Source organism: Macadamia integrifolia, chromosome 7 (assembly GCF_013358625.1).
Source record: "Macadamia integrifolia cultivar HAES 741 chromosome 7, SCU_Mint_v3, whole genome shotgun sequence".
In the NCBI taxonomy this organism is placed as follows: Eukaryota; Viridiplantae; Streptophyta; class Magnoliopsida; order Proteales; family Proteaceae; genus Macadamia; species Macadamia integrifolia.
Window position 1 is genome coordinate 33,763,824 of NC_056563.1, and position 26,500 is coordinate 33,790,323.

Below are 26,500 nucleotides of genomic sequence, written 5' to 3' on the forward strand. Positions count from 1 at the left end.
CTGAAGAAACCTTGGCCACCCACCATCACATCACAGTCACATGGTTTCCACTGAACCCCACAGAGAAAGCAGAGGTGGTTTCACTCTCCCACCTTGTGATTTTATGCGGCTTTTCGAATAGCCCACCGCACACGCGTCCCTAGTCTACTCACTTCCATAATTTAAAAAGAAAGAACAGAAACCCTTTACACAGTTTACACTCTACACAGAGCAAATAGAGAGGACTCTCAACGGTTCTAAAATTTCATGTAAAATAAAGCTTTTTTTGGCTTCTTATTTCTTCTTTCTGCGCTTTCTTTCCTCAAGTGGAGTGGGAATAATCCTCTTTAGATTAACCCCTTTTTGTTAATAAAACTAACTCATAGTAGAAGCCAATGATCTGATAAGGGGGATCTTCTGTGTCCAAAGAGGGTAGAGGAAAGAGGAGGAAAAGCATATTTATATATTATCTCTATGAGACCTACCACAGATTCCTACCCACCAAGGTGGGTAAATTAGATCAAATCTTGAATGACTGTTGAAGATGGTGGGACACTGGGTCTGGGAGTAGTAAATTAACAAACTAAGGGATTGAGATATCAAAAGATTAGGTCAGGTGAGAGTTGAGAGTGAGAACTCCTCCTTCCATAAGCTTTCTGTGATTAATTATCAGTTTCCACTGATTCCTACCTATCAACTCTTAAATCTAATCTGACCCATTAGTAATGGTGGTCCAAAAGTCAACAATTTTGACCGCCGTCCCCAGGGTTGGAACTAGGAAGTGGGAATCTCTGTTTCGGCCTACCCAAATATCTTATTTCACAGAACATAACCTTCCACCATTAAATTAGATCACAAGGAAGAAAGGTAGGAAAACCCATTGGAAAGGAGTCAACTACAGCACATGGATTGAAGCGCACCTGGTAACTGATTTCGATCTTGTATTGCTCTAGGCTACCTCTAATGCTTCCTTTCTTGCAATTTCTTCAAGAACTTCAGCATCGTAAGCTCCCATGGCTGCAATATGCTGCAAGAGTTGGAGTAACTTTAAGAGTCTCAGAGATTTATAATCTTATATCAAATTGCTCAAATTCTTAGTGCCTTCATATACTCGAGGAACAATCTCCACTTAATACCTAAAGGTTTTGGGATGGATTTTGCAATTGGGTATCAAACCCGAGGTCATTTGTAATCTTCCTTAAGTTGTTTGTTTACGTTGAATCAAGTATGCGAAAGCTACACTTGAGGAGGAATATCAAGATGTTCAAAGTTATAGTTCTATATCAATTTGTTCGGTCCTTGGTGCTTTCATATATTCGAGGATTTATCTCCACTACCTTAAGGCGTCCAGTTGGATCCTCCAACATCACAAGAAGATGATTTGATACATCTGATTATGTTTCAAGGACTCAAAAGTAGTTGCCCTCCTAAACCAGACATCATTCATAGAGTTCCATTCATGATGTGTGAAATCATTATGCATTATCAATTATTGTTAGCATTTTGGGTGTGCCTTTGTTTAGGACGTGCACATGTTTGGGTGCTTTTCTTGATTGTAGTTCACTTCTGATATTCGGTGGAAAATCACTGATTACGGCTCTCATGGTTGCGACTTCAACTCTGCAACTCTAATTTCGGATTTGAATTTATCAAGCTCAGTAGAATTTCTCAGTTCTTATGATTTTTTTTTCCCCTTCAGCTCCTCCTGCATCAAATTCTTCTATCTTATCAGATGTCAACCGGATAATCCAAGGTTAATGCTTCAATATTCTCATAACCTTTATGCTCCATATGTGGCAATATCCTTTGGGGCTAAAGCTTAGAAGCAGTGAACTGTGAAAAGCACACCAAAAAGAAAAAGAAAAGCAGCTGATCTAAAGATCCAAGGAGATCTGTAATCCTCCTCTTGATCCTAATTTCTGAATAAAACGGCTAATTCTGGCCAATTCCATCCAATCTGGATCGGATTGGGATCCATGGAGGCTACAATAAAATTGGAGTAGCCCATCAGTATACTCGATTATCACACCAAAATTTTGATTCAAGCTTCCTAAATTAAATATTTAGAAAGATGGTCAATAAAAAATCCTGGCTTCTAACCTGATTAATTTACCTATTCTATCAGATTTCGTCCAACACCTCAAGCAGTTCATCTACCTCCTGCTTCAAGGATGCCAGTTTCTGATGGAGAGAGGCAATCTTGTTCTCATTTTCTTTCCCCATAGATTTCTTTTCATAACTGTCCACCACTGTTGAATGCTTCAGCATCACTTTTTCTTGCATCTCCCTCTCCTTGGTGACCAGCTCCTCCACCTACATGAAAGAATCGAAGAGCCAACATAGTTACAGATGAGTATCATCTATATTAACAACATAAGCATACTGAAGATGAGTGCTATCCTGCTATCCTTGCACAATAGAACCGCACCCGGGGGGGAGGGATTTTGAACAAGAATGCTGAACTAACAAAATACATAAGAATATAAAGCAGGAGATTTAACTGCCCAGATTGAAAGCCAAGAAAGAGGAGGCTAATATGCTTTTGCAAGTGAAACTTGAGCAGGCATGTAAAACTAATAAAATGAACTTTCCATATGTGGTTCACAAACGCTCAAAAGATGATAGAACCACCAATAACTTCATAACTTGATCTAAGAAAACCAAGACTTCCTGATGTGACTAGAAGTGTACATGATGGGTAAATGCAATTAAATTGTAGCAAGTTGAACATGACTGACAGAAAAGGTTCCCAGCCTATGCGGTCAAAACAATATAGAGCTTCTAAAAACCTTTTAGAAGTACATGAAACCTAGAGCATGATATATCCAAAAATGATTCCTCCACCCACAAACTCATCACTACAATGCTACTACTTAGCTGGGGCAGGCAACCAAAGTTCCTTGATGGACAATTGAGGAAATTCTCAGAATCTAGGTTCGATCACCTTGAATCAAGTTGTACTAGTGAGGCAAGGACGTCTATATCGCAGGAACAGATTTGACCTTGATTGTCGGTCATAGAAGAACAGATTACTGAGTTAATAACACTTTCAAACGAAGATCAAAGAATAGAGGAACAGTACCTGACTTTCCCACTGCAAGGTATGGATTGGATTCACCACCAACCCACCTATTGAATCAGCACAAGAAGGAGCATTCTGAATCACCATAGAACTTTATTCATCAAATTCGTGTACAATGCTAGTCCCCCTTACAAACTAATACAGAAGACTTGAACACTAAAAATGAAAGGCCTAAACCAATCCTTAACTAATAAACTAAACTAAATTGATTAGGAAACTGGCTCAAAATAGGACTGGACTTGTAGAATCCCACTCCAGCCTAACTAAAACACTTAATAACAGTTAAAATAAAGAAACAAATACACTAACTTAAATAATCCCGTATGCCTAGCCTCTACCCATATCATAGGTCCATTAAAGCGGCCTAGTACAATGAAAATGCATTGGATCAAAGGCCCAACACATACATAACCCAACCCAAAGCTTATTTCCAATAAAATAAGCCCATTTAGGTGATTTAACTGCATCACAATCTCTTTCAAACAACTACTTCAATCCATTTCTCAAATTGTACCATATAGCCATAGGCTTACTGCTTACATACTTCATCAGGACTCAAGGCTGGACATAAAAATAGAAAATATATATATATATATATATATATTTGACCCCATCTTTTCAACCCCAAACTGTATGAGAGGCTTCCCAAACTGACCAAACAACCTAATCTATTAGGGAAACTGAAATAAATTGACTGGACATATCTGTAAACCACTTAAAGCAATAAAACAAAAGAAATTAGAAATTCTAACACTGTCCCACAATTAAATTGCAGATAATGTTCCTAAAAACTTGAATCTGGAACCGCAAGCTACCAATGGGCCCCACAAGATTGCTATTAACATAAATATTATCCTACGCTACCAGGACCATACTATTTCATTGCTCCACCTGATAAAATTCAGATCTATGGATAAATCCATCTGTGAGTGTCTAGATCAGACTCCTGCACTGGTATTTAGTAACGTCATGGGAAAATTTTCTTTATTATCCAAAAAGAACTGGAAGCTACTGATAGTGGAGCTATCATCAATTCAATCAAGAAATGCTGAATAACTTAGAACCTTTTCTCCTACAAAAAGAAGGGGGTGGTGGGAGGGGGGAATATAAACAAACACCATCAGATGGAAATCCATCAAACCTTAGGCCATAGCTGAGCAGCTTGAGGAGAAGATTGCAAAAATGCTAGCAAGGGCTTCAACTCTTTTGCTAACTCTTTCAAACCATCAGCTGCTTTACAAGTTTGAACATCCCCTGTCCTGGAGAGGTCACGCAATGATGCTTCAAGTTTATCATGGACTACTGGGCTAGCTGAATTGCTGCTTGACCTGAAATTTGAAGACAGCTAACAGAAAAAAGAAAAGGAACAAAAATACAGTTCTTTTCTAAACTGATAAGTAATGATTTCTCACCTCATCCCACTGCAGTTTCGCCAAATAAGAAGCAGATGATTTAGAGATTGTAATATCAGGCTATCAGCATGCATATATATAACGCAAGCAAGGAAGAGGAAGAAGAAGAACCAGATATCAGTATCAATGGCTCCCTAAGCAACGAAAGGTTGTTGAAACCTGGAAAAGGAGATGGTACAATTCAGCAAATTGGGCTCCCAAGTCCCAACAGTCAACATGAAGGGTACTGTATTAGTAGTATGACCTGTTTACCATTTAAAACCGACATTAGTTACAGGGACTTTCTCCCCAGAAGATCTTTTATAAAAATCTACACGAAAGCTTTACTTCTTCTTTCCCATAATAGCTTAGACCAACTTTAACATTACAAACATGCACTCAAACAAGGGAAAAAGAACTCTGTCCAGGAGCATGGCCAATGCCATCACTCCCATGACTCTATCTCTCTCCTCCCCCTTTGGAAAGAAATCTCTGCCCCTTGTTTGGGGGAGGAGAGAGATAAACACAGGATGCATTGGCATAGGCCACACTCCCAGACAACCATTTCCTATAAAACATTTAGGGGGTAAGTGACACATTTCAGGTATATTGAAACAAGTCAGAAGTTCCAGAACACAAACTAGATCAAATGAAAGTGCTAGCATAATCTTTATTCTTTCATATGGGGAAATATACGCAAATCAGAAAGTTTCACCATGGAGAAACTAGAAAGAACATTCATTTGCTGAGATAATGATGTATAGTTGGATTGCCTAGGCAACTTGGGTAAGTATATTCCAAGAGGAAAAAAACGGCTACTCTAAGTAATAAAATCCAAAAAACAATTTGGAGCATACTCAAAAATAGCATCTACAGCATTTGGTCTTGCACTTAAACCCAAAACCCTCAAGATCTTTTGACCTTCCACACATTTCAAATTAAAATATATATATATATATATATATAGCAAGTAGCAAGTCAGAGTAGATTATTACCAGTGAATTCTAAATAGAGAATCTGAAAAGATAAGCCTTATGTCTTCCAGGATAGTTACACAGAAAATTGTCCATAAAATGAAAAGATCTATTTACCAAAAAGAAAAGACAAAACCTGAAGGCCTAAGACTTTCATGTGCAAGCACGTAAGGAGACTTGTGCGTATCAAGGGAACTGAATGGTTTTGAATTGGGATCTGATTCGGATGGTCAAGAGTTAAATGTGTTATGGAGAGTCCTCCATGAGGCACAGGAAAGTTGCTCCACAACAATCATACCAATATGTTATCCTTAATAACCAGAAACCTCATCAAGATAGACACTTGATTTCATACGTTTGAAGACCATACTATTGCTTCATCTTTGGTTGGGGTTGGGTTGGGGGGGGGGGGGGAACTAAATATAAAAACAAGGGCAAGATCCTTTTTTATTCCTGAAAACCTTGTGGCTTTCAAAACAATACCCCCTTCAACGTAAAATGTACTGTAACTGGAAAAAAAAATAAATAGCACAATGATCACCTTATCATAAACTCAGGCAAGGACAAAACAAATATAGTTGGGGAAATCAACTATTATGAGGCAAAGCCATAAAATAAGTACCTGAAAATGCACATTATGCTGTGGCACAACATTAGTGTGATACCCTGCTTTCTAAACCCGGTCTAATTACCCGTATTGACTTGGTTTGATCATATAGGGGCTGAACCGAAGAGAACCGACACGGTACCATATGGAATATGGTAGCAAGGGTGACCTTGAACTCAGGTTGGCCTAACATGACCGAGCGGGTACCAAGTGTAATACGTGCACCCAAGCCTTGCACTTGCATGCACCACGAGGCCATGTACAAAAAATAAAGGTAAGTACTTGTATTTGTGGGTGCCAACGTAATCTAATATTATGTGGGAGTTTATTCCCATTGAAGCCCACCTGAGATATACCAACCTGAGATATACCCATCTGAGATTTAACCCACTTGAGATATATCCACCTGAGATAAACCCACTGAAGATATACCCACCTGAGTTTTAGCCCACCTGAGATAACCCACCTAAGATTTAGAAGATATTTTGGGGGCCCAGGTATAAAAGGGAAGACATTAGTTGTCTTTTCCCTCATTAATGTTGGTTGGTGGGAGAGTAAAGAAGAGAGAGAAAGAAGAAGACAGGAAAAGAGGAAGAAGAAGAAAGAAGAAGGGGAAGTTGACTGTAAAGCTTCACTGGAGCTAGGTCTTGGTATTTCGAGCCCGGGTTTATGATCAGCTCGCCGAGGTCTTCGATTTGAGGTAGGTATTGCACACATTTTAAAGATTCTTAGGAAAACCCCATCCTTAAACCCTCTTTTTGATTTTTGGAAAAGAACCCACTTGGATCTTCCAAATCCTACTTGGATAATCAAATCTAAGGTCTAATGGAATGTGTGTATAATGATTTTGAAGGATTTGGAAGGAATGTGAGCGAAGATCTAGAGTATTTGGAGGTTCTTGAGCAAAAGAAGTGAAATTTGGGGTATCATTGGTGTTCTTGAAGAAGAGGTAAAATCTTCATTTTCTTTTGATTTGATCTTAAATCTAGGTTGAGGGTACATGATTGGACCTTAGATAAGTGATTTGAGTCGCTGGATCATCCCCAAACAAGTTCCCTAAGCCGGAGGAGAGTCGGGAATGATGTTGGAAAGATTTCGTTCAAAGATTGGGGAGTATTTTTACCCCACCTGTCTGCTGGTTTTAGCCCACCTGAGTTCTCAAAACTTAGTTTTTACATTTTGGAATAACCGGCGGGCTACTTAGCCCACTGGTCTTCTGGTTTTAGCCCACCTGAGTTCCAAAACTCAACTTTCAGGTTCTGGAGTAACCGGCGGGCTGAAACCGGTGGGCTACTTAGCCCACTTGAGTTTCCAGAACTTAGTTTTCAGGATCTGGAGTAACCGACGGGCTACATAGCCCACCGGTCTTTGGCTCTAGCCCACCTGTCTTTCTAGAAATTCCCAGAATTGGTCCAAATTTGATGGGTAACCCCCATTAATGATTCTAAACCCGATTTTAGTGTTCAAACATGATGATTTTGATCCCAAAATAGTGAAATGATAAACCATTATGTTTATAATAGGTTACACACAATATACGCGTACCCACATGTCGGATCTTTTTCGTACCGGGTACAAGCACCGTGTACATATACAAGTGGGAGTGGACTCTTATTTAATTTCAGAATGTTATGCATCATTTAACATATGTTAGTCTAGCCATGTCATCATGTCACTTGTGTGTAGACTAGACATCATATATGCCATATCACGCATTTGAATATGCATTTACATGATATATTATGCTTTGTGTTGTGATGGAATATTCATTATAACTTGATGTATGTGATGGAGGAATTTCATTTGAACATGATATGCATGCTAGATTCTAGATGCCGTAGACGGCTTAGAAACGAGTGCATGATGGCATGTGGTATGGGACGCGACGCCATTGTGTAATCGCACTATGCTCATGTAGAAGCATATGGCTAGGATGTGATTTACCCCTTGTGCTATGACCCTTCCTAACAGGGGTTTACGTGTTGAGGGATCATTTGGGGGAAACATCGGGTTACGGTTGTCGAACTCCTGCAACGGTTAGAAGTACGCACAGTTGGTCGCTAGGATAGTCAGTAACCCCGGTGATATATTCAGAGGGCCGATCGTACTGCTTTTATTTCGGGTGGAGTCACCCATTTACTTTCTGTCATTTAAATTTGTTGGGAGTCGGTTTGCATTTTAAATTCCGGTACTAACGGTGGGCCTTCTTCGACAACCCTATGGGTGTATCGCGGGATAGGATTCGCGGCTCGTACCTGGGGCATATGCACACTGTGGTTGTGAGTAGCACAAAACCTATGACCTAGTAATGTTTTTAGGTTAATAGGGTTAAAATGAATTACATATAGATGCATTTGTTTGGTGATTGTTTGTGTGGTTTTCCTTTCCACTTACTGGGCCAGTGAGCTCATCCCACGTGCACAACTCTTTTTATGTGATTTTGCAGGTTATCCGCCTGGTGAACAGGAGCCAGGCCCCACTGTGGAGTTTCCATCCAACGACTGGTGGGCCCTTGATGAGTTCGAGCATGGTGCCGATTGCACGTGCAAGGATTGTGCTGCATGACAGCTGTGACTTCTGAGTAATTCTTTTTTATACTTCTGATGTACTCCCTTTTTGTTACTTGATGCTTAAATTGTTGTATTTTTGTATATATATCATGCCTTCGGACCCAAATGTATGTAACTTTAATAACTCAATTTGGATATCAAGTATTTAAAAAAAAATTATAGATATAATTATAAACAGGTCTTCCGCTGAAAATACAGGTCTTATCTTAGAATAGTAGATGTATGCTGTATCGTAATCACTGCATTGTTGATCCTGGCAGGTTTGTGAGTTAACCGGTGTTAACTCGGTCACCGGCTCGGTTTTGTGCGGTCAGGGTGTGACAATTAGTCTTTTCTAATATGACAACTGGCCTGTCCGCAATATCTAAGTGGGAAGACTTGACCTGCATTACACCTTAACCGTAATTAAAAAGGACACAACAGTTATCCAATGTTCAGATGAGAGATGAAGGCAGGCAAAATAACGGGTGACAAAATGTGAAGAAAAGAAAACTCAGCAGGCTAAGAATTTTTTTTTTTTTTTAAGAAATAGAGATCTTGAGTACTGCAGAAGCTTTGGCTTTTCCTTTTCCTTCATTAGGAAATACTTTCATGAATGCTAAGTTCTCAACTCAAAATCATGTAGAGCCAATAGATTAATAGAACCTCCAACACAACATCACTGCCTGCATTCTCCACCTACAAAACAGAGAACCTTAACAAATGCAAATGTTGAAAAGCATGTACTCATTTGATTTTAAAAAATAATAACAATAAAATTCACATACAAAGGCACAATTAACACCAAAAATCAGGATCCATTTCAGTCAATCAAAATCATGAAGAACTAAATATTTCGTTAAGGCAATGTTTAAGCACCTTTAGCGTTGAGGTGATGTGCACAATTTGAGAAGTTAAGTCAATATGCAAAAAATGACTTAACATGGTCAACAGCATATGGATGGTCAACACTAAGGAAAAATATATAAAATATTTGCAAAATTTCCACATAGCTTTTTATTTATTTATTTTTTTGTGGTGGGGGGGGGGGGGGAGAACAAGTATTCACTGGCAATTATCTGGGGCTCCCTAATTCAACTGGAAACATTGGAATGCACATTATAATGTCCTCACAGAAGGGTATTTTACAGGGAGCAACCCTAAAACCAACTCTTTCATTGTTTATATAGAATATATCTACTCTAGAAGCCTTTCGAGATGACAGATGATTTCTCTTTGCAGTACAGTCATTTGGTTCTTTTAGGCTCAACATCTGACATCAACTATGTCTGTTGTTGTTTATGATGGAACTAAAAAGTGACGGCAAATAATTTCTATTTCAAATTTTGTTTCTATAGTCCTATACTTTTTTTTTTTTGGTAGAACTCTAGTCCTATGCCTTACAAACTAGAAAGTGGTTGATTTCCCAACTTCTCAACAAAACTGAGCTAGTGAACTCCACAAGTTTTGACTCACTCTTCAGTTGTAGTATTTAGGTCGCTTAAACTGATGACACAATCATATACATTATTAACATCTTATAGAGTTCCACAGAAGAATTCTTTGTTTTTCTGCACTTTTTCCATTTTCATGCTAAATAATCTTCCACCATCTGAACATATTTCCATGGATCTTTTCATTTCAAATGACCGGAAATCCCCTAAAAGCAGAATTGCCAAGCTTCCTAGACTATAGAAGAGAAACCTCAACTTCCAGGTATTTTAATTCAAAATATTGTGCATGAAATTAAGTTTTAGACCGCATATCAGCCACAGTCGGAATACCCAGCTTATTTTCCTTCCAGATAATGTTCAGACATGACTCTATCCAAATAACATGTCCTCTAGCAGACACTAGCTCTGAAAGGCTGAAAATCGGCTACGTGTTAAGAAGGAGATCAAGGAAAAGAAGCCAATGCCTTAAGACACGGAACTCTACAGAGCAGAAGAATGGTCGCCATTAGTCGTTAATGGAGAGGGAAGCAGAGAGATGGATCAAAGAATAACTTACCCGTCGATCAACCTTCGCGAAGAACAAGTCGGAAAGCACAGGTGTAGAGACCATGGCTACCACAAAGAGGAAGAAACTGATGCCAAACCCCATCCTTACCCTCCCGTACCTTCTCGCCGCAGTTTGATCGTGTGCCTTCGCCTCGGAGCTGATACCAGTTCACCTCCCTCTCTCTCTCTTAATTAATTTTTCTTCATTTTACTTCCACCCAGATGCCCTTTTAATTTTTTTCCCCCCCTTCAATCTAGCACATGATTTAAAAAAGGGAAAATTGAATCAAGATAGGTGATCTTTTAAATATATTGACATTGATACCAAAAAACAAAAAAAAAAAGAATATATTGACATTAGATGTGTGTCCATCAAATCATATTTGCCAAAAAAAAAAACATATTTAATAAAATTAAATAAATTACTTACAAATTAACTATATTTACTTATAATTTTATTTTGAAAAAAAAAAAATGCTATATCTTAATGCATTCTTCGCCGACAAACATGAGAAAGTAGAACAAAGCTGCGAAAAGATGCCCATGCCTCGGCTCTACTTCCCAATTGAGAGACTTGGCACTCAGAATATGAATTGCTTTTCATTCTACCCAGGAAAAAAAAAATTGATGAATTGCTTTTCAGGGCATCATGTTTTACAAAAAGATTCAGTAATGATCCCATTAACACATAAAATCTCTAATTTGCAGGAACTATGGCTTTATAGCAGACCATGCCATACAAAACGTCATGTACCTTTCTGGGGGCAAAGTGGATACTTTAGAAAATGAGAACTCAGGTGACATGGGTGACTATCAGTTGGTATTCTATCTTATATTGCCCAATGCCAATAGATTCTTACAGAAGGGGAGGTTCGGCCTGTATCGACGTTTACAGTGATTACCTGCTGCATCTCCCTGGTTAACACCCACAACCAAGAGGATGATTTACAGGAATTTGTTCATCTATTTTGTCCCTAAATGGCCAAATCAAAGTCAAATATACACAAAAATGTTTCCAATTAAGACCAGCCTCTGCATTATAAGCCACAGATTGGAAATTTAATGGCAGTCCCACCGAGATTACCCATCAGACCCATTTCCCATGATCACTAGCTCATGCCCAACTATCCTCGTGCCACAAATTTAATTCCCTAACAAATTGAACTGTTTGAGTTGTTAGATGCCATCCAATATGAAAGTTTTCACCACCAATCCTGCACAAGCAGAAATTTTAGGACAGGATAAAGTATAACAAGTTATTAACAATCTGGTGGCTTGTAGTGATACTTTTGTTTAGAAAGAAAGAAAAGGGCAAGGGGGGGGGGGAGAGAAAAATATAACACCTGATACAGCAGACCCAACAAAAGAAATAAATGATACAGACAGCAAACTAGAAATCTAGATAGGGAAATAGAAAACAAACTCAATGGTGGAACTATGTTATTTCATCGAAAAAATTTCACTATGCAACTTCCTCTTCTCTTACAAAAAGAACAGATAGGCAAGTAGGAAGTCAAATTTGACAATGCCCTTCCATAACCGGATTACCCATCACGTGCTAGGATGATTTTGGTGATACAAGTTGAAGAAGCTCCACATTCAGTTCAAAGGTAGCTCCTGGCTGCAAAATAGACATGCAGCTAGATATAGAAAGAATGGATTCTATTCCTTTTGAAAAAAATGTTTCTTCCTATTATTTGGACTCAAAACTATGCATGTATCTATATGAAATACAGAGTGACAGATGGAAGAACATGAATAAAACAAGTGAGTAAGCATGTATTCTAAAACGAACTAGAGGCTCCCATATTAGAAAATGGGAGAGGGTTCTCTCAGCAAGCGGCATAGAGGAGTGCACCAATGAGGTGTGATGGTATGGTTTTGTGCATAGGAGGGTAGCGAAGTTATTTCACGGGAGGAGTGAGGGAGCTGGTGTATCCTCCCCTGGCAGCTCAGAGAACCTTTTCCCTTACAAAATTCATGGTTGGACCATGTTCTTGGTTAGTTCATAAATTATGGCCAGTGAGGAGAGTCCATAAATTTGCGACATTGATCACATGCAGACTCCCAACACTCCAATTCATGATTGCAGTGGGACGGATTCACTCTTTGATCATGATATGCCCCTTAATATTTCTCCATGAAAAACCAACCTAGCATAAAGAAAGATCCTGGGTGAACCCATTACTCTTTGATCATGACTTGGCAGACCACTGCAGGGCATTAATTGGTGGTAACTTCATCAACCCACTTCTTTTCTTCCTTTTCTTTTTCCCCCTCCCCAGTTAAGTATGGATCCAGAATGAAGCATTTACCGGAATTTCGTTCATTCCCTTCTGGCCATAGCCAGCTTCTGGAGGCACAATGACAGTCCTCTGCACAATGAGACAGAATGTTTAAGATGCACCAAATTGCAAAGTCAACCAGAATAGAGATGTAAAAATGTGAGGAAAATTAGAGGAGTTGATTGCTTAGCTTGAAAGAAATATAAAAGGAAGCTTTCTCACCTTCCCTCCTACTTTCATTCCTTCAGTTATTGAGTACATAGCTGGTGGGGGTTTCGGTGCAGCCTGGGCAGAAAACAAGCCATTTGGGTTGTCCACAAATTCACGCTTCCGTTCTTTGCCTGGAGGAGCACCGACCTTGAACTCATATGGCTACTTAAGAAAGGAGGAATTGCATGTTGGTAACTTAATTTTTTGAATTATTGCATGGATAAATCTGGTGCATTCAATAAGATGTGAATACCAAATAGAAGCAGTTCAGACCTGAGGCAGGTGCAGGACAAAACAGTTGTCATATTTCCAGCTAAAAGGATTTCAAAAATATTTTAAACTAAAACATTTATCTTGTCTCCTCATATGTATCTCATAGTAATTGAGTTAATTGACATGGGGATCTCTTATGTGACCAATCTTTGCACAGACTAGATGACAAATAAGCTCACTCTTTCTTCTGGCTCTTGTTGTAGACATACAAGTTAAGGAATTTGCAAATGCTCATTTCACTCTTTAGAACTTCACTCAACTAAGCCTTTTCCCAACATTTTTGTCATTTCTCTCAGGTCAAACTGTAGCACACCATTTCCAGGGGCAGGGGACACCCTAGCATAAGGCCAAATAGGTGTAGTATTAAAATCCTTGCTAAAGGTTTGGCTACGTATTCTACAGTGGTGGCTGCCCTGAATTAACCCTCTTCCTTTGACTGGACTTGGAATCAGAAGTATATTATGGGTGAAGTTCTGATTTCACTCCTTTGCACCCTAAAAAAAAAAAAAATCACTTAACCCTTGTGCTTCTCCCAAATGTGGCATTCCAGTGAGGACATTTATGTACCAAACTTTCCTGCTTAAATGCACTTTCATGGGCAAAGAAGCTTGAGGTTGCGCTTCACACAACTGCCTATTCATCTGTAAAATGGGACTCTCGGATTTCCAGTTCAATGGACTTGAAAAGAGTTGAACAGAAAAACAAGTAGCCATCTCCACATAGAGTTGAGCCGGGTTGAGTTGATCTACCTATGACCAATCTTCATATAAAGAGGTCCACAAAATGAGTTTACAAGAACTGAAATTCCTAGTTCAAGAATCAGAAGAAAGAAGATCCAACCCGACCTCATCCACAAAAAAACAAATATTAATACAGTCTAAGAAGGCCATACATCAGTGAAGATCAGAAGCTTTGACTTGAGAGAAGAGCATAGATTCAGTATCACACTCAGAATCATCCGGTTCACAGGATTGACTTCTTCCTCGCATTGTTTCAATTTTCAACATACATTTATGATAATTGAGTTCTGGTTCTCAAGTTTGTTTGCAAATTGCAACAACTCTGTTTTGTCAAATCTGTACACTGATTGACAGTGGCAGAGTGTTATCCAAGTTTCCTAACTCAAAGTGTTGGCTATTTTAATTTTGTCTTAATCTAGTGTTTTTTATTTTCTTCTTTTTTAATGGTAAGGGTTCTGGAAGAGAATTCTGTTAAGATTTTATATTTCAATCTGTGTTAAGTGGTTGAGATCAACTCAAAGTGAATTACTTAAAAGTTATAACTTGAATAACAAGATAACCTGAACCATCTGGGAAGTGAGAACAAAAGTACATTATCATTCCCAATGATACCAAATCTGCAGAGGGAGAAAATTGAACAGAGTTTCCCAACAAGAAATACTTGTCTTCAAAAATTCCAGGAATTGGAAGAGTACACACTGCACAATACTGGTCTGAGTACAGTACATGTGCATGGACATATATGGGAAGTTGAATTTGAGTCTGAAATTTGACACATGGCTATTGAGAGGATCACCTGTCTAACAGTTCAAAACTGCCACATCATCCTACTACATGGTAGAACTAGAAGTCCGGGGAGAAGCCTTCCTAGACAGGACGGCGCAAAGGCATAAATGCCTTCTTGTATGCCTCCTCCCCCCCTCGCCACAAAACAACTACCACCTAGTACATCTTAAGACAAATACATGCATATAAATGTGTGGGCGTGTGCCCGTGTTGTATGTGACTCTGTGTATGTGTGTTCACCTTAAGAGGACAACCCACCCAGGGTGACACCAAAACCGAAACCACATTTAGAAGTTCCTAGTCAGTGAAAAATGGATGTTCAGCCTTGTTTGCAATATTTAGATTCTTTTCTTGGTTGGCACAATATGAGATCAAAGGAAGGAGGAAAAAAAAAAAGAGGATCTACCAAGAAGTAATCAAATATATAAGGTCATACACCGGAACCATAGTGTGACAATTTAGTGGTAGAACCAATGTTCTATATAGCATAAAGTAGGGAGTTTCACCTTGGATAAACTTCCTATTTACTAATTGATGTTTGGAAATGATAAATCTATGACACAATAATTCTATTCCCATAGCATTTGGAATGAATTTCACATGCGATTTATGCCAAATCCATAAATAAAGACTGTGGCACATGGGAACTCATTTCAAGGGTAGTCATATAATAGAACCTGCTATCAAGCTATCAACATCCACATGGACATCATTAAGTTATTTGTGTCAATATCTGGTTCTGATATGTGTCTTGAGATTCCAAACTGAAAGTTAACAGCTCTGTAGCACTAGCCCATTATCTCTATAAATCATAGTCTTTCTAGAAATAAAATGGTTCAAATGCTATGCAAAAGAAACGAATGGAGCTCCAATCCCTTGTGAGTTCTCAGCACCATCGATAATGAAGCTCCAACTTGTGTCATATTGGTTGCAACTCAAACACTGTTTGACTCCAGTTTTCAGCATAAAAACCTAATGTTTTAAATAGAACATTTTTTTCCTTCAGTTTCTAACATCTAGCTCAGCCTACAAGTTTTCAATACTATACAAAAGCATATCAAAATTTATATAGCTCAAGCACCCAAGCAATTCAGATAAGTTTTTGCGAGTCAAATAAAAGATTGACAACCTGTGCAATTATTCGGTTTCCATCTAAAATTTTAGATTCTCAACTTGAAACTGCTGTAATACCACGATAAATACAATCAAAGTGTACCCAAGCAATTCAGATAAGTTTTTGCAAGTCAAATAAAAGATTGACAACCTGTGCAATTATTCGGTTTCCAGCTAAAATTTTAGACTCTCGACTTGAAACTGCCGTAATACCACGATAAATACAATCAAAGTGTACCTGTAGAGACAAAAATTAAGGAGAAAAATGTAAGATTCACTGAAACATATGAGAACAAGAGATTTTATATTTGTTACTGAGGAAACCTGGACTGTTGATCCTTTCTCAGCAATCGGACCCCTACCCTCAACAAGGTCATAGTACTTCAGTCCATTGGCTGCTTCAAAAGTTCAATTGTTACGAATTCAATAATTGATGATAGAAAATCCATGAACAGTACATGCAATTTGTCTGAATAAAATCAGTTTCTAACTAATTAAATATTATTTGTGGAAATCCAGCCATTTAAGCAAAAATATTTGGGTTTCTATCATGATTAACACTCGAAAATATGATACTGTATGCGTGCTCTATCCACTTCATGGGTTCTCATCTGATTACAAGAAGCGAATCAACCTCAACTAGTCGCAGTGTCACTTTGAAAATCAGAAGATGCCACGCTTCTTGGGTAGTAAATGATTAATCAGAATCTGCATAAATGATGCGTCTAAACAACCAGAATTTGAGTACCCAAAACAAAATTCAGAATCTAATCCTCTCGGAGAGGGCTGAAAGCCCACAAAATAGGACACCAAATTTCTGAAACAAAGTTCGAGATGGGTATTTCTTCAAATATGACAATCGAAATCCACATCAATATCAACAAAAGCATGAGAAAGAGAGAGAGAGAGAGAGAACTGACCGCTAGTCATGTACTCCTCAGGCGGGATGGTTTTTCTGTTCCTTCTCTCCCTGGCCAGTGAAGGTGGGGAGACGAAAATCAGGTCGAGAGGCAAAAGGGTCGTCAGAAGAGCAGATCTTCTTGAAATGGGTAATGGAAGAACGACTCTTACTTGGTTTTGGTTTGGCTTAGCTGTGGGTTTCAAACAAGAAAGTATGCTGCCCGCCCACCCCTCACAGCTCTGCACACAAGCCATGGCCGTTGTTGGCATTATAGATTATACTACCTCTTCGCTTTCCTTCGTCCAAGATATCATATCATATCTCTAGTTCTCTATCCCATCGATGGGACCATACGTGTTACGTCACTGTTACCCTTCTGCAATTACCAGGACCTGTAAAATCCTTAATGTTGGAAGGGTTGCTTCAATGCCGCTACTTTGAGTCACGACTTATAACCCCCACTTTTTTTTCTTTCCAAATCTCTCTCTCTGTTAGAGGGCCACAGCCTCAAGCCTGTGACTGCCTATCAGTCAGAAGCTCAAAGCTCAGCATTAGAAGCCATGGCCTTGGCCAATGGCCGCAGACTTTAAGTAGTGGCCAATTTATGAAGATAGAGGAACTCCTCAAAGACAGTGTAAGAAGGAATTTACATGCTACATGAAAATTTGGAAAATGGTATCATTCATGTAAGATCTACATAAAACCACATGATCAGAATAGGAGAGAGTATCAGTGTGAAATCCACCGCATATTATTTGAAAAGGGTATAAAAGAATCCGTAAAAAAGGCAGCGTACAATTTCTTTCCCATAAATAAATAATATATATATATATATATATATCCTTAATGATAATGGAACTTCTAACACCAATTGTGTCTTGAGTTTGCTCTCACCAAATGGTCTATAATTTCCTATGTTTAAAACAAGGGAAAAAAAAAATCCGCAAGCCAAAAGTGTGAGGATGCTTTCTCACGTCCTCTCACATCCTGACTGTGTGTTTCCTACAACGACACTCTATTCCCCCCTACACTGTCGGCATGAGAAATCTTCTCCTTCAAAACAAACCCAATTATAGTCCCAAAAGAAAATTTTGCAACTGCTTACAGCTACTTTTTTAATGAAGCTGCTTAGTGCTTACAGTCGCAGCTATTGTTTTCACAGATTGATAACAGGAGGCATTTTGTTTGAAAAGAAGCACAGGCCAACAACTATTCAGCTATGAACAAGCATGTCAAATGTACAAAACAAGTAAGTGGCTGGAGTTCAGCTGAGTCATATCCCGAGACATGCTCTGTACACCATATTTACTCATTTAGAAAACTGATACCAATACAAAAAACTCTGACGCAGGTCGAACCATGACAACACAATATTGTCATTATCATCATTTTCAACTTAGTAGGTCAACCTTGGCAAAGGGGGAGCCATCTTCATTACGGTGCTGCTGTTCATTTGTTCCAGACCATGGACGACCATTGTCCACATCAGCAATCAGGTTGGCTGCTGATGGTTTGGGTGATGGTTCAGGTTCCATGTTACGTAATTCTTGATCCGAGTATGGGGAGCGCCCAGTGGTCCTATTGCGGGAATTCGGGGACTGCACAGGTGATGCATTAGGGGACCTTCCAGTCTTCACCTCATTCTTCTTCTTTACGGCCGTCATGTGCCACTTCTTAAGTGCCTTGTTTGTCTGCTCATCGAATATAGATTTCTTCATAGTTGATCCCATCTGCACATTCCCACAATATTAATGATTACAGAGACCAATCACCCCTAACTTGCAATTATTAACGAACTGTTACAATTCACAAGGAAACAATTCATGCAATAATAGTCTGGGATTGATCCATGAAATATCAACATGATGAGACCAAGTGGAAGCAAAAGGTATCCAAGAGGATCAACTTAAGGCCATTTATTTAGATTATCACACATGATTCAGAGGATCTGTTGGAATATTACTCTCTCAATATGTAATTAACTTAATTACTGAGAAATCCTTCTAGCATTAAATAGTCAAATCTTCCTGCAATTTAAAAACTTTAAAATTTGAATCATATTCAACAGGAGTAACTTTAGTCTCCTTCATACCTGAGTTACGAGGGCATATAGAGGTAGGGTAATGTAACTGCACATAACCTGGACTCCGAGCCTGCACCACACAATAATTAATTTCAGATAAACTTCAATAGTAATATAATATGGACGATAAAATCAGTTTCTTCATACATGTAAACTCCTCACTAGAACTCATCAAGAGGCTGTTCATAATCAAATTGCATGCACACAACATCCATGAAACAGGTGGGTCTGTGCAGAGGTCAGATGCTTGGATGTTCTCACAAAAGTATTACTGAGCTAATGTAGTTCAAAGACAAGTACTGATAACTTCAAACTCTAGTTGCTAGACATCACATTATAAAACTGTCTTACCCTAGAGCAATTCTTACAATTACAAGCTTTGAGTTCTCATGGAAGCAGGATTGTATCCCAAACTCATACTGCAACAAAGAAAATATTTCAGTCAAGCTTAACCTCGAGCAAACTTCCACAAAACTGGTACCACAGAAAAATATGACAACAGGAAAGAAAAAGGAACATTCATTACCCATATCCACAAGATATGTGTTATTTGGAATGCATTCTGCATTAAGAAATATGATCATTAGCCCGTCTAAACATCTCCAAACATACGCCATAATAAGAAAAAAACTCAGCCTCATGTTCAGCAGCTTTACTGTAGAAAAAGTGATTAAGATAGTGGAAGTAAACCGAATAAAGAAATCTAGTCATCTCTTTCACTGGTATATTCATGTGGTGTATAATTTAAGGAGGTTGAGCTTACCATATTACCACCAAGGAGATCCCCCATCAGTTGATTCTAAACCACTACACTCCAATTCAAAAGATCTCAGATGTTGAATTCATCACTAGGTCCCAATCCCCTAGCACATATATAAATTTCTGTAGCAAAACAAAGACGGTATCTTCTAGAACTGCCCTAAGAAAAATACATTCTCAACATAAACTAACAAGAGAATTGAAGGCAAAAAGTTCAACCCCAGTCTAGTGGATATTTGCATTTTTTATGATGAAGGCATGCCCGGTGCACGAAACTCCTGCCACTGCAGTGTCTGGGGAGGGTCATAATGCATGAAGCCTTACCCCCACTTCACAGAGAGGCTGTTTAACCCCCCCCCCCTTTTTTTCTTCTTCTTTTAATGATAAATTGGTGGCAAACAAGTTCACCAAGGAAATTCCAGAACCGCAGGGATAAGGAAAGAAACCAGGATCGGAAAAATTTAGTAACTCAATATCGGTAGAGCTTTGGCATCGGATTGTTGTTCGTTGTTGAGCCACCACAATTAGTTTGTAGAATCGATATCAGAGTTGAGCCTTAACGCATAAACCAGAATTCAATTAGGGCAAATATAATCAGGGATTAAATAGTAAAAAAAAAAAAAAAAATAGAAATCAGAAACAAAGAGATCAGACTCAGAAAACCAGAATTGTAGGAAGTATAGTTGAATTAGGGAACTTGAAAATGATTAGAATTTTAGGTTTTGAAAACATGTAACTAGAATCCAGTGCTAGAAAGGTTAAACGATGGTAAGTATTGGCATTATATTTCAGCAGTTAACTCATTAAACAGAACTCAGATCAATAGCAAACCTGAACTGAGATTTCTAATAGAATATAAAAATCGCAGTGTGTGAAAGTTCAAGAAATCGCCAATCTGAAATTTGATGTAGAAAAGATAGAAGAATCAGCTAAGGAATCCACCCCATCTACAGGTGATGCAGTTCAAGGAAGAAGTATTGTTCATGTGGTACTGTTCACAAGGACTTGGTGTGGGCCCCATGACGACAGCTCTTGTGGGAGGAGATTTGCGGGTGCAAAGTATTTCTTTGTAGTGACTAAATACCTAGTTTCCATTTCCATATAATGTTACTTAGGGTCTGTATGGTAACGTTCCGAAAAATCGTTTCTGGTGTCTTCCTGTTTTTTGGAACAGAAATGGAACAAAATCTGTATGTAAAGGCTGGTCCTTTTTTTTGGAATAAACCAGGCCAGAGAAACAGTTCTCACCTGCATTTTAGAAACCCCTCCAATTTTTACCAAAAAATAAGAAACAAAAATGTTGAAACGCGGGACGAGGGACGGACTTGCGATATTTATGATTTTTGTATCGAACAGCCCTTGAGGGCTTTGGTTAAACTCAACTCTTCCTGGTTTTATGTGGTTTCTAGATATCACTATCTATGTGTTGAGATGAGGAATTGATGTTAGTTTGGTGTTGAACTATTGTGTTCATATGAAGATACTGATTAATTTCTAAATTTGATACCATAGTTGGTAGTGCTTCTGTTATAACTCCAAATCTAACAATAGAATTGGAGCCATACTTTTGAGAACTTCAAGGACTTGAGTAGACCTAGTTATACTAGTAATTTGGGACTGATCTGCTGGTTGCGCACCTCTATGACCCTGTTGTGGGTAGGATTCTGAAATTTATGACGATGTTAGATTGATTCCATCACCCCTACCTCTGCTGTATATTACTGATGGACTACTATTATATTACTTGACCTCTGTTCTACAAAGTATCATTTATAAAGAGACAAAGCATTTTCTTTACCTGAAATAGAACGAAATGGATAAGAAACAGAACTAACTTAGGCCTGCCAAACCAAAAGTGCTTGTCGCTGACTTTGACAAGAGGAATTCCCTGAACCACTGCATGTCTTTCTTGGATTTCAAGAGCCATTTGTATTATGATTGATTGAAGCTTTGTTCCAACTGCGAAGATTACCTGCAGCCATAACAATTATCATATTTTATTTTGTTATCAAACAGAAGAATAGTGATAACAAATGATTTAGTGTACCAAATGCTTACAACTACAGGAATTATAGAATCCCAGAACAATGCGTGCCATCCTGAAAAGGATGAAATGAATTATTGGAGAAGAACCACTTCTATTTGAATTTAATAAAGAAGTGTTAACTCGGAATAGAGTGTAGAGGTGACTCACTTTCAACATTAAGCAGCAAAAAGAAACAAACCGAACCCCAGAGCACAGGACTGCAAAACATAATGTTTGTGTCAGAAGGATTTAACAAGATGTGGGTAAATTCCAGAAAACCTCCATCTAATATAAGCAAGAATGACTTGAGAAAACCATAAAATAATAACACTTTACCTGATTCCCACAACTACCTTGAAATCATCTTCTAGAGACCTTTTAATATACTTTTGGAAGTCAAACTTACTTCCTGGAGCCAAATGAACCTACATGAATAAAAGGATCAGAAACTTATAACAAGATAAAAAGATGGATTCTGAAAATGAGTTGTACAAACTTACCGTGATGAATCCATGGCGCATAGTCAAATAGTCAGCCCTACGAACAGACCTGAAAAATTGTCGGAAAAAGCAAGCCTGCAAGAGATGGATATATTCTCATTTTGGTAAGAGATGGATATTTTAAGAAGTATTATCTAATGAAAATATTAACACAAAATCCCAAACACGAGAACTGACCAGACAATATTAATAATTCTAGAGGAAAAGAAGTGAGATAATGGCGATCTTAATTGAGTTCTTATTCACATATGAATTGGACATTGAGAAAGAAGATAAAACCTTGATGCTTCCAATCCCAGAAAACAAATTAGACTGGTTGAAGCTTTTCCCTCTTAGACTCTCAGATCGAGACATAGGGAGCTCTATTGGATCAGTTGGCTCTATTACCAAATTACTTTGGATGGATACATATTATGGCTTGTTAGAAATATAAAGAAGAAAAAAATAAAATAAAATAAAGAACACAGTGAAAATAAAGCAGGGACCTCAAAGCAAATTGTTGCATCATGAATAAATTTCACTAATTAGTAAAAGCAGGAAAACTAAAAGAATATTTGAGAAGGTCAATGACATATTCCTTACAAAGGTAAAGAAGACTGGAGTCTTAAGCCAGAAGCTGGTATGAGCTCTCACGAAAGATGTCTCATGAGTAAGCCTGAATCTTGATGGATCTGCACAATCACGATATACATAGTTCAGCTTTAAAGAAGTTGCAAAAAACACATCATGATTATGAAAGAAAATGGTCTCCTACCTCAAGAAACTGAAACAAAAACTCAAGGAATATGATTTAAAAGTAAGAAAGAAGTTAGACTGGCAACGAGTAGCCAAAGCCCAAATATATTGAAGTTCCTCTTCCAGGATGTACTATATTACAATGATGTCAAGCCTAAGGGCTCCTCCAGGTTGCACTCATGCAAATTTACTACTTGAGCAGAGTGTCTGTTTCAGCAGTCTCACTTATGCCCCATATAGTCTTATATAGTGTGGCCATGAACCACCCCAAAAAGATACTCTGTAGGAAACCATATTTCATTAAAAAAGGGGTGCCCAGCGCATGAGGCAACCATATTTCATTATCTCTGGTATTTAAATTGAATCTAGAAACAAATGTTTGCAAGGTTGGCTACACATGAGATCAAGTTACAGATCTCTATCAAGAGCCCCAGCATTTTGGATTTAATTTTCTCCAGAAAGTCTACCAGTAGTTATATTTGTGTTTTAGAAGTTGGTTCATAAGTATAATTTGTCAGTTTTCTTATAGTCACTTCATTTTTTGAGTGTCTAAAGCATTCTTGCAAACCACCACTATTTGTTAATAACTATGGGCTGGACTTTGCAATAAATATTAGTTTTGATAATAAACTTAGGGAGAGAGATCGCTACCTACCTGGTCGCATGACCCTGCCGTGGGGGCCAATAAAAGTGTGCGCCCAGGCATCCAACATTAAGTGGGATGGTCATTTTGCTGCCCCTGTGTCTGGGCACAGGAGCGCACGACCAGGTAGCGTTCTTTTCTCCATTTTAATAATTTCAATCAATCAATGTCTATCTTACGCTATCTTACGGGATCTTAATCCATGTTATCTTACAAGGAGTTGACTTCAGTGAGAGATTTACATCTCTATCTCTCTTGTTTCTAATTTTTTACTCTATTTCTGGTTCTTGCGGTTGACATACAGATATATATATATAGTTCGATAGTTATCAGTTTCTCAACCAACTCTCTCAATTTATAACTAACTTTGCTAAATAACTACCTAGCTCTCTATCAGAGATTTCCCTCCCTAACCCAAACCTGTTTCTGTTTTTCAAAACCCATTTCTATTTTCTATTGTCACTCTCAGGTTGTCCCACAGAAAAAAAAAAAAAAAAAGAAGACTGTCATGCAAAAGGTACCATTGGAAAATTCATAGTCAAGCGATGAAGTTCCCCTTTCCCATTCTTTCCATCCACGAATCTGCATCAAACAGTTATTGTTAGCAAACATTATGTATACTGTATTCAAGATTGGATCTGTCAGCACTGTAGGCTTGGAAGCAGCATATGCCCAAGAGACCAGGTCAATACCAGAATCAGTAAGTCAACTGATGCTGTATCAGGCTGTGTTTAAATTTCACATTGATTTTGAATTTGCACTAATCTTGGGCCTAAATACAGCCAAGGTTTAAAGTATCGGTGTCAGGTCTCATATCAGAAGGGTGGTTTTAAGAGACAAATAGTATTGCATTGGATAGACGCAAGATATGTTAAAGATATGAGAGGAAATGATCAAGAAACATATAGAAATGCTTAGGAAACATGCAAGATACAAATGAAGCATAAAACAATATAAATAAGTAATATGTAAACTATATCATGTATAAAAAAGAGAACAAAGTACAATAAGACAAGTGCATTGAATTGATTATGTATAAAGGATGAGATTTCCTACATGTAGTAAAACCAGAATAGACGTCATTTGGGAAAATTTAGAGCCTAGATGCACATACCAAGTTTAATGCAATCATTCAGGTTGTTTTTCACTAATCTAAACGACACTAAAAACAAAAATTCATAGTTTTGATAGATGTTTGTTCTTGCAACTCTGGTTTTAATCCTTGAAATCATACCAAAATAGCAGAAAACTGATCAGATCATATCAAAGAGGCTTGATTGAAGACTAATAATCATCCTCACATGCAAGGTTTAAGATCTCGTTCTCGCCCCTAGTCTCACTAAACCAGAAAAGAGAGATATGGTGAGATCTTTCCGACATCTTGTATTTTTTTCCAATCGACTCGGTGATTGGTCTCAATGACCATTTGGTCTTTTGTAGCCCCTGAAAACTTGCCATTTACCCTATTTTAGGTTTTCTAAACACAATCGAAACATCAGATCTTAATCAAACCCAAAATGGTACTTTCACTTCGTACCTTATGTAAGTAGTCTTTAGACCTTTGACCTTAGGCTATTCCACAATAAAAACAAACTATTGACCATGTTTCTATGAAAAAATGGTTTTGAGAAGTATTTTTTTACTTAAAAATGTTCTTGAGAAGAAAATGATCTCCAAAGGTTGATGATGAAATGATAATCTCCAATCTCCAATCTCCAAGTGTTGAAGTTGTTATTCTACACTGTAGAAGAGAAGTTTGGCAAGAAAAACCACCAAAAGCTCACTTTTCTTAGCAAAGTGAGATAGGCGAGAGATGTCGAGTTGGGTCAAGTTGAGGGTCGAAATTATGTATAAACTCCATATGATTTGGTCTCAAGTCGAGTCGAGACCGAGATATTCACAAAGATCTCGACTGAGATATTGTATATTTTATATATCGCCACTCATCTCGTCTCGCCATTTTCAAAAAGAGAGATAATAGCGATCTTGCCAAGTTTTTAAACCATGCTCACATGAAATCCCTTGTTTTTGTAGTTCATTGAACAAAGGAATGCAACACGAACAATAAAAGAAGCAGCAGTTTGTGATAGAAATAGAATTGCACTAACCAGTACTTGCATAGATCAAGATAAGACGAGGAAGAAAGAGGAGAAAGATGAATGAAAACAGAAGCTGATTGACTGGGTTTTTTTTCCTAATCGACTGCTGTAGGCTATATTTATAACATGATAATTATAAATAATTACAAGAAACACCCTAATCAATGACTTCATATGCCCCTGAAATATTAAAAAAAATAAAAAAATAAAAAAATAAAATACTTCATGCAATAACAGAAAATAAATTTAACAATATGTAATTTCCTGGAACTGGAAGAGACACATCAAAAGGTGAACCCTAACCACTTTCACTCCATGTGCTTAGATATTATTCTCATAGATGCATGTGCTAAGTATTAGAAAATGAGAATAAAACTACTTTCACAATTCCACCCACCTTCAATCTTCCAAGCATCATTGTTATTGCACTGTATATTACATGAAAGACTGCTAAGAAGAATATGAAGATGTGCAATTGATGTAATCCGTTCAGAGAGATAAGCGGCTCATAACCCTGTCGATAGGGACCAAGTTAGATATAGTATGAGAAAGATGAAAATACGTGACAGAAATTTCATTATTTATTCAATTATAAGGGAGAGGTTTCTTTGAGCAAGCAGCATAGGGGAGCGCACCAATGAGGAGTGACAAAATGGTTTCGTACATAGGGGGCAGAGAGGTCATTTCATGTGTGTGTGTGTGTGTGAGAGAGAGAGAGAGAGAGAGAGAGCTCAGTGTACCCTTCACCGTCGGCTCAAAGAAAAT

The 26,500-nt window shown here is 38.0% G+C and overlaps 3 protein-coding genes across 7 annotated transcripts in view; all 3 read right to left on the reverse strand.

Moving 5' to 3' along the window:
- Positions 1–1,849: 1,849 nt before the first annotated feature.
- Positions 1,850–11,098, reverse strand: LOC122083917 (dolichyl-diphosphooligosaccharide--protein glycosyltransferase subunit 1A-like). Of its 2 annotated transcripts, XM_042651857.1 has the most exons (4): positions 10,593–11,098; positions 4,474–4,632; positions 4,203–4,389; positions 1,850–2,292 (listed from the first exon to the last, which is right to left on the reverse strand). In XM_042651857.1, exons 2-4 carry the CDS (start codon positions 4,545–4,547, stop codon positions 2,101–2,103), a joined length of 453 nt encoding a protein of 150 aa, XP_042507791.1. In that variant the 5' UTR covers positions 4,548–4,632; positions 10,593–11,098; the 3' UTR covers positions 1,850–2,100. The 2 variants fall into 2 exon arrangements, with proteins under 2 accessions (XP_042507791.1, XP_042507790.1); XM_042651856.1 differs by lacking the exon at positions 10,593–11,098 and having other exon boundaries at positions 4,474–6,217.
- Positions 11,099–11,234: 136 nt separating this feature from the next.
- On the reverse strand, positions 11,235–17,329 carry LOC122083916 (peptidyl-prolyl cis-trans isomerase FKBP18, chloroplastic). 3 transcript variants are annotated; one of them, XM_042651853.1, is made up of 7 exons: positions 16,910–17,329; positions 16,314–16,387; positions 16,141–16,227; positions 13,090–13,239; positions 12,898–12,957; positions 12,131–12,203; positions 11,235–11,796 (listed from the first exon to the last, which is right to left on the reverse strand). In XM_042651853.1, the coding sequence occupies exons 1-6, from the start codon at positions 17,157–17,159 to the stop codon at positions 12,141–12,143; spliced, it is 684 nt and encodes a 227-aa protein (XP_042507787.1). In that variant the 5' UTR covers positions 17,160–17,329; the 3' UTR covers positions 11,235–11,796; positions 12,131–12,140. The 3 variants fall into 3 exon arrangements, with proteins under 3 accessions (XP_042507787.1, XP_042507786.1, XP_042507788.1); XM_042651852.1 differs by lacking the exon at positions 11,235–11,796 and having other exon boundaries at positions 11,994–12,203; positions 16,910–17,322; XM_042651854.1 differs by lacking the exon at positions 11,235–11,796 and having other exon boundaries at positions 11,994–12,203; positions 16,314–16,384; positions 16,910–17,311.
- Positions 17,330–18,069: 740 nt separating this feature from the next.
- Positions 18,070–26,500, reverse strand: part of LOC122083358 (MLO-like protein 9) — an 11,649-nt gene continuing 3,218 nt past the window's right edge. For both annotated transcript variants that reach the window (XM_042651118.1, XM_042651119.1), the window contains 12 exons: positions 26,133–26,249; positions 24,158–24,218; positions 22,841–22,929; positions 22,259–22,333; positions 22,095–22,183; positions 21,927–21,976; positions 21,791–21,831; positions 21,531–21,704; positions 19,500–19,535; positions 19,325–19,392; positions 18,983–19,043; positions 18,070–18,620 (listed from right to left, as the gene is read on the reverse strand). In XM_042651118.1, the coding sequence (XP_042507052.1) occupies positions 18,282–18,620; positions 18,983–19,043; positions 19,325–19,392; positions 19,500–19,535; positions 21,531–21,704; positions 21,791–21,831; positions 21,927–21,976; positions 22,095–22,183; positions 22,259–22,333; positions 22,841–22,929; positions 24,158–24,218; positions 26,133–26,249 (1,200 nt within the window). In that variant the 3' untranslated portion in view covers positions 18,070–18,281. The remainder of the gene's footprint in view (positions 18,621–18,982; positions 19,044–19,324; positions 19,393–19,499; positions 19,536–21,530; positions 21,705–21,790; positions 21,832–21,926; positions 21,977–22,094; positions 22,184–22,258; positions 22,334–22,840; positions 22,930–24,157; positions 24,219–26,132; positions 26,250–26,500) is intronic.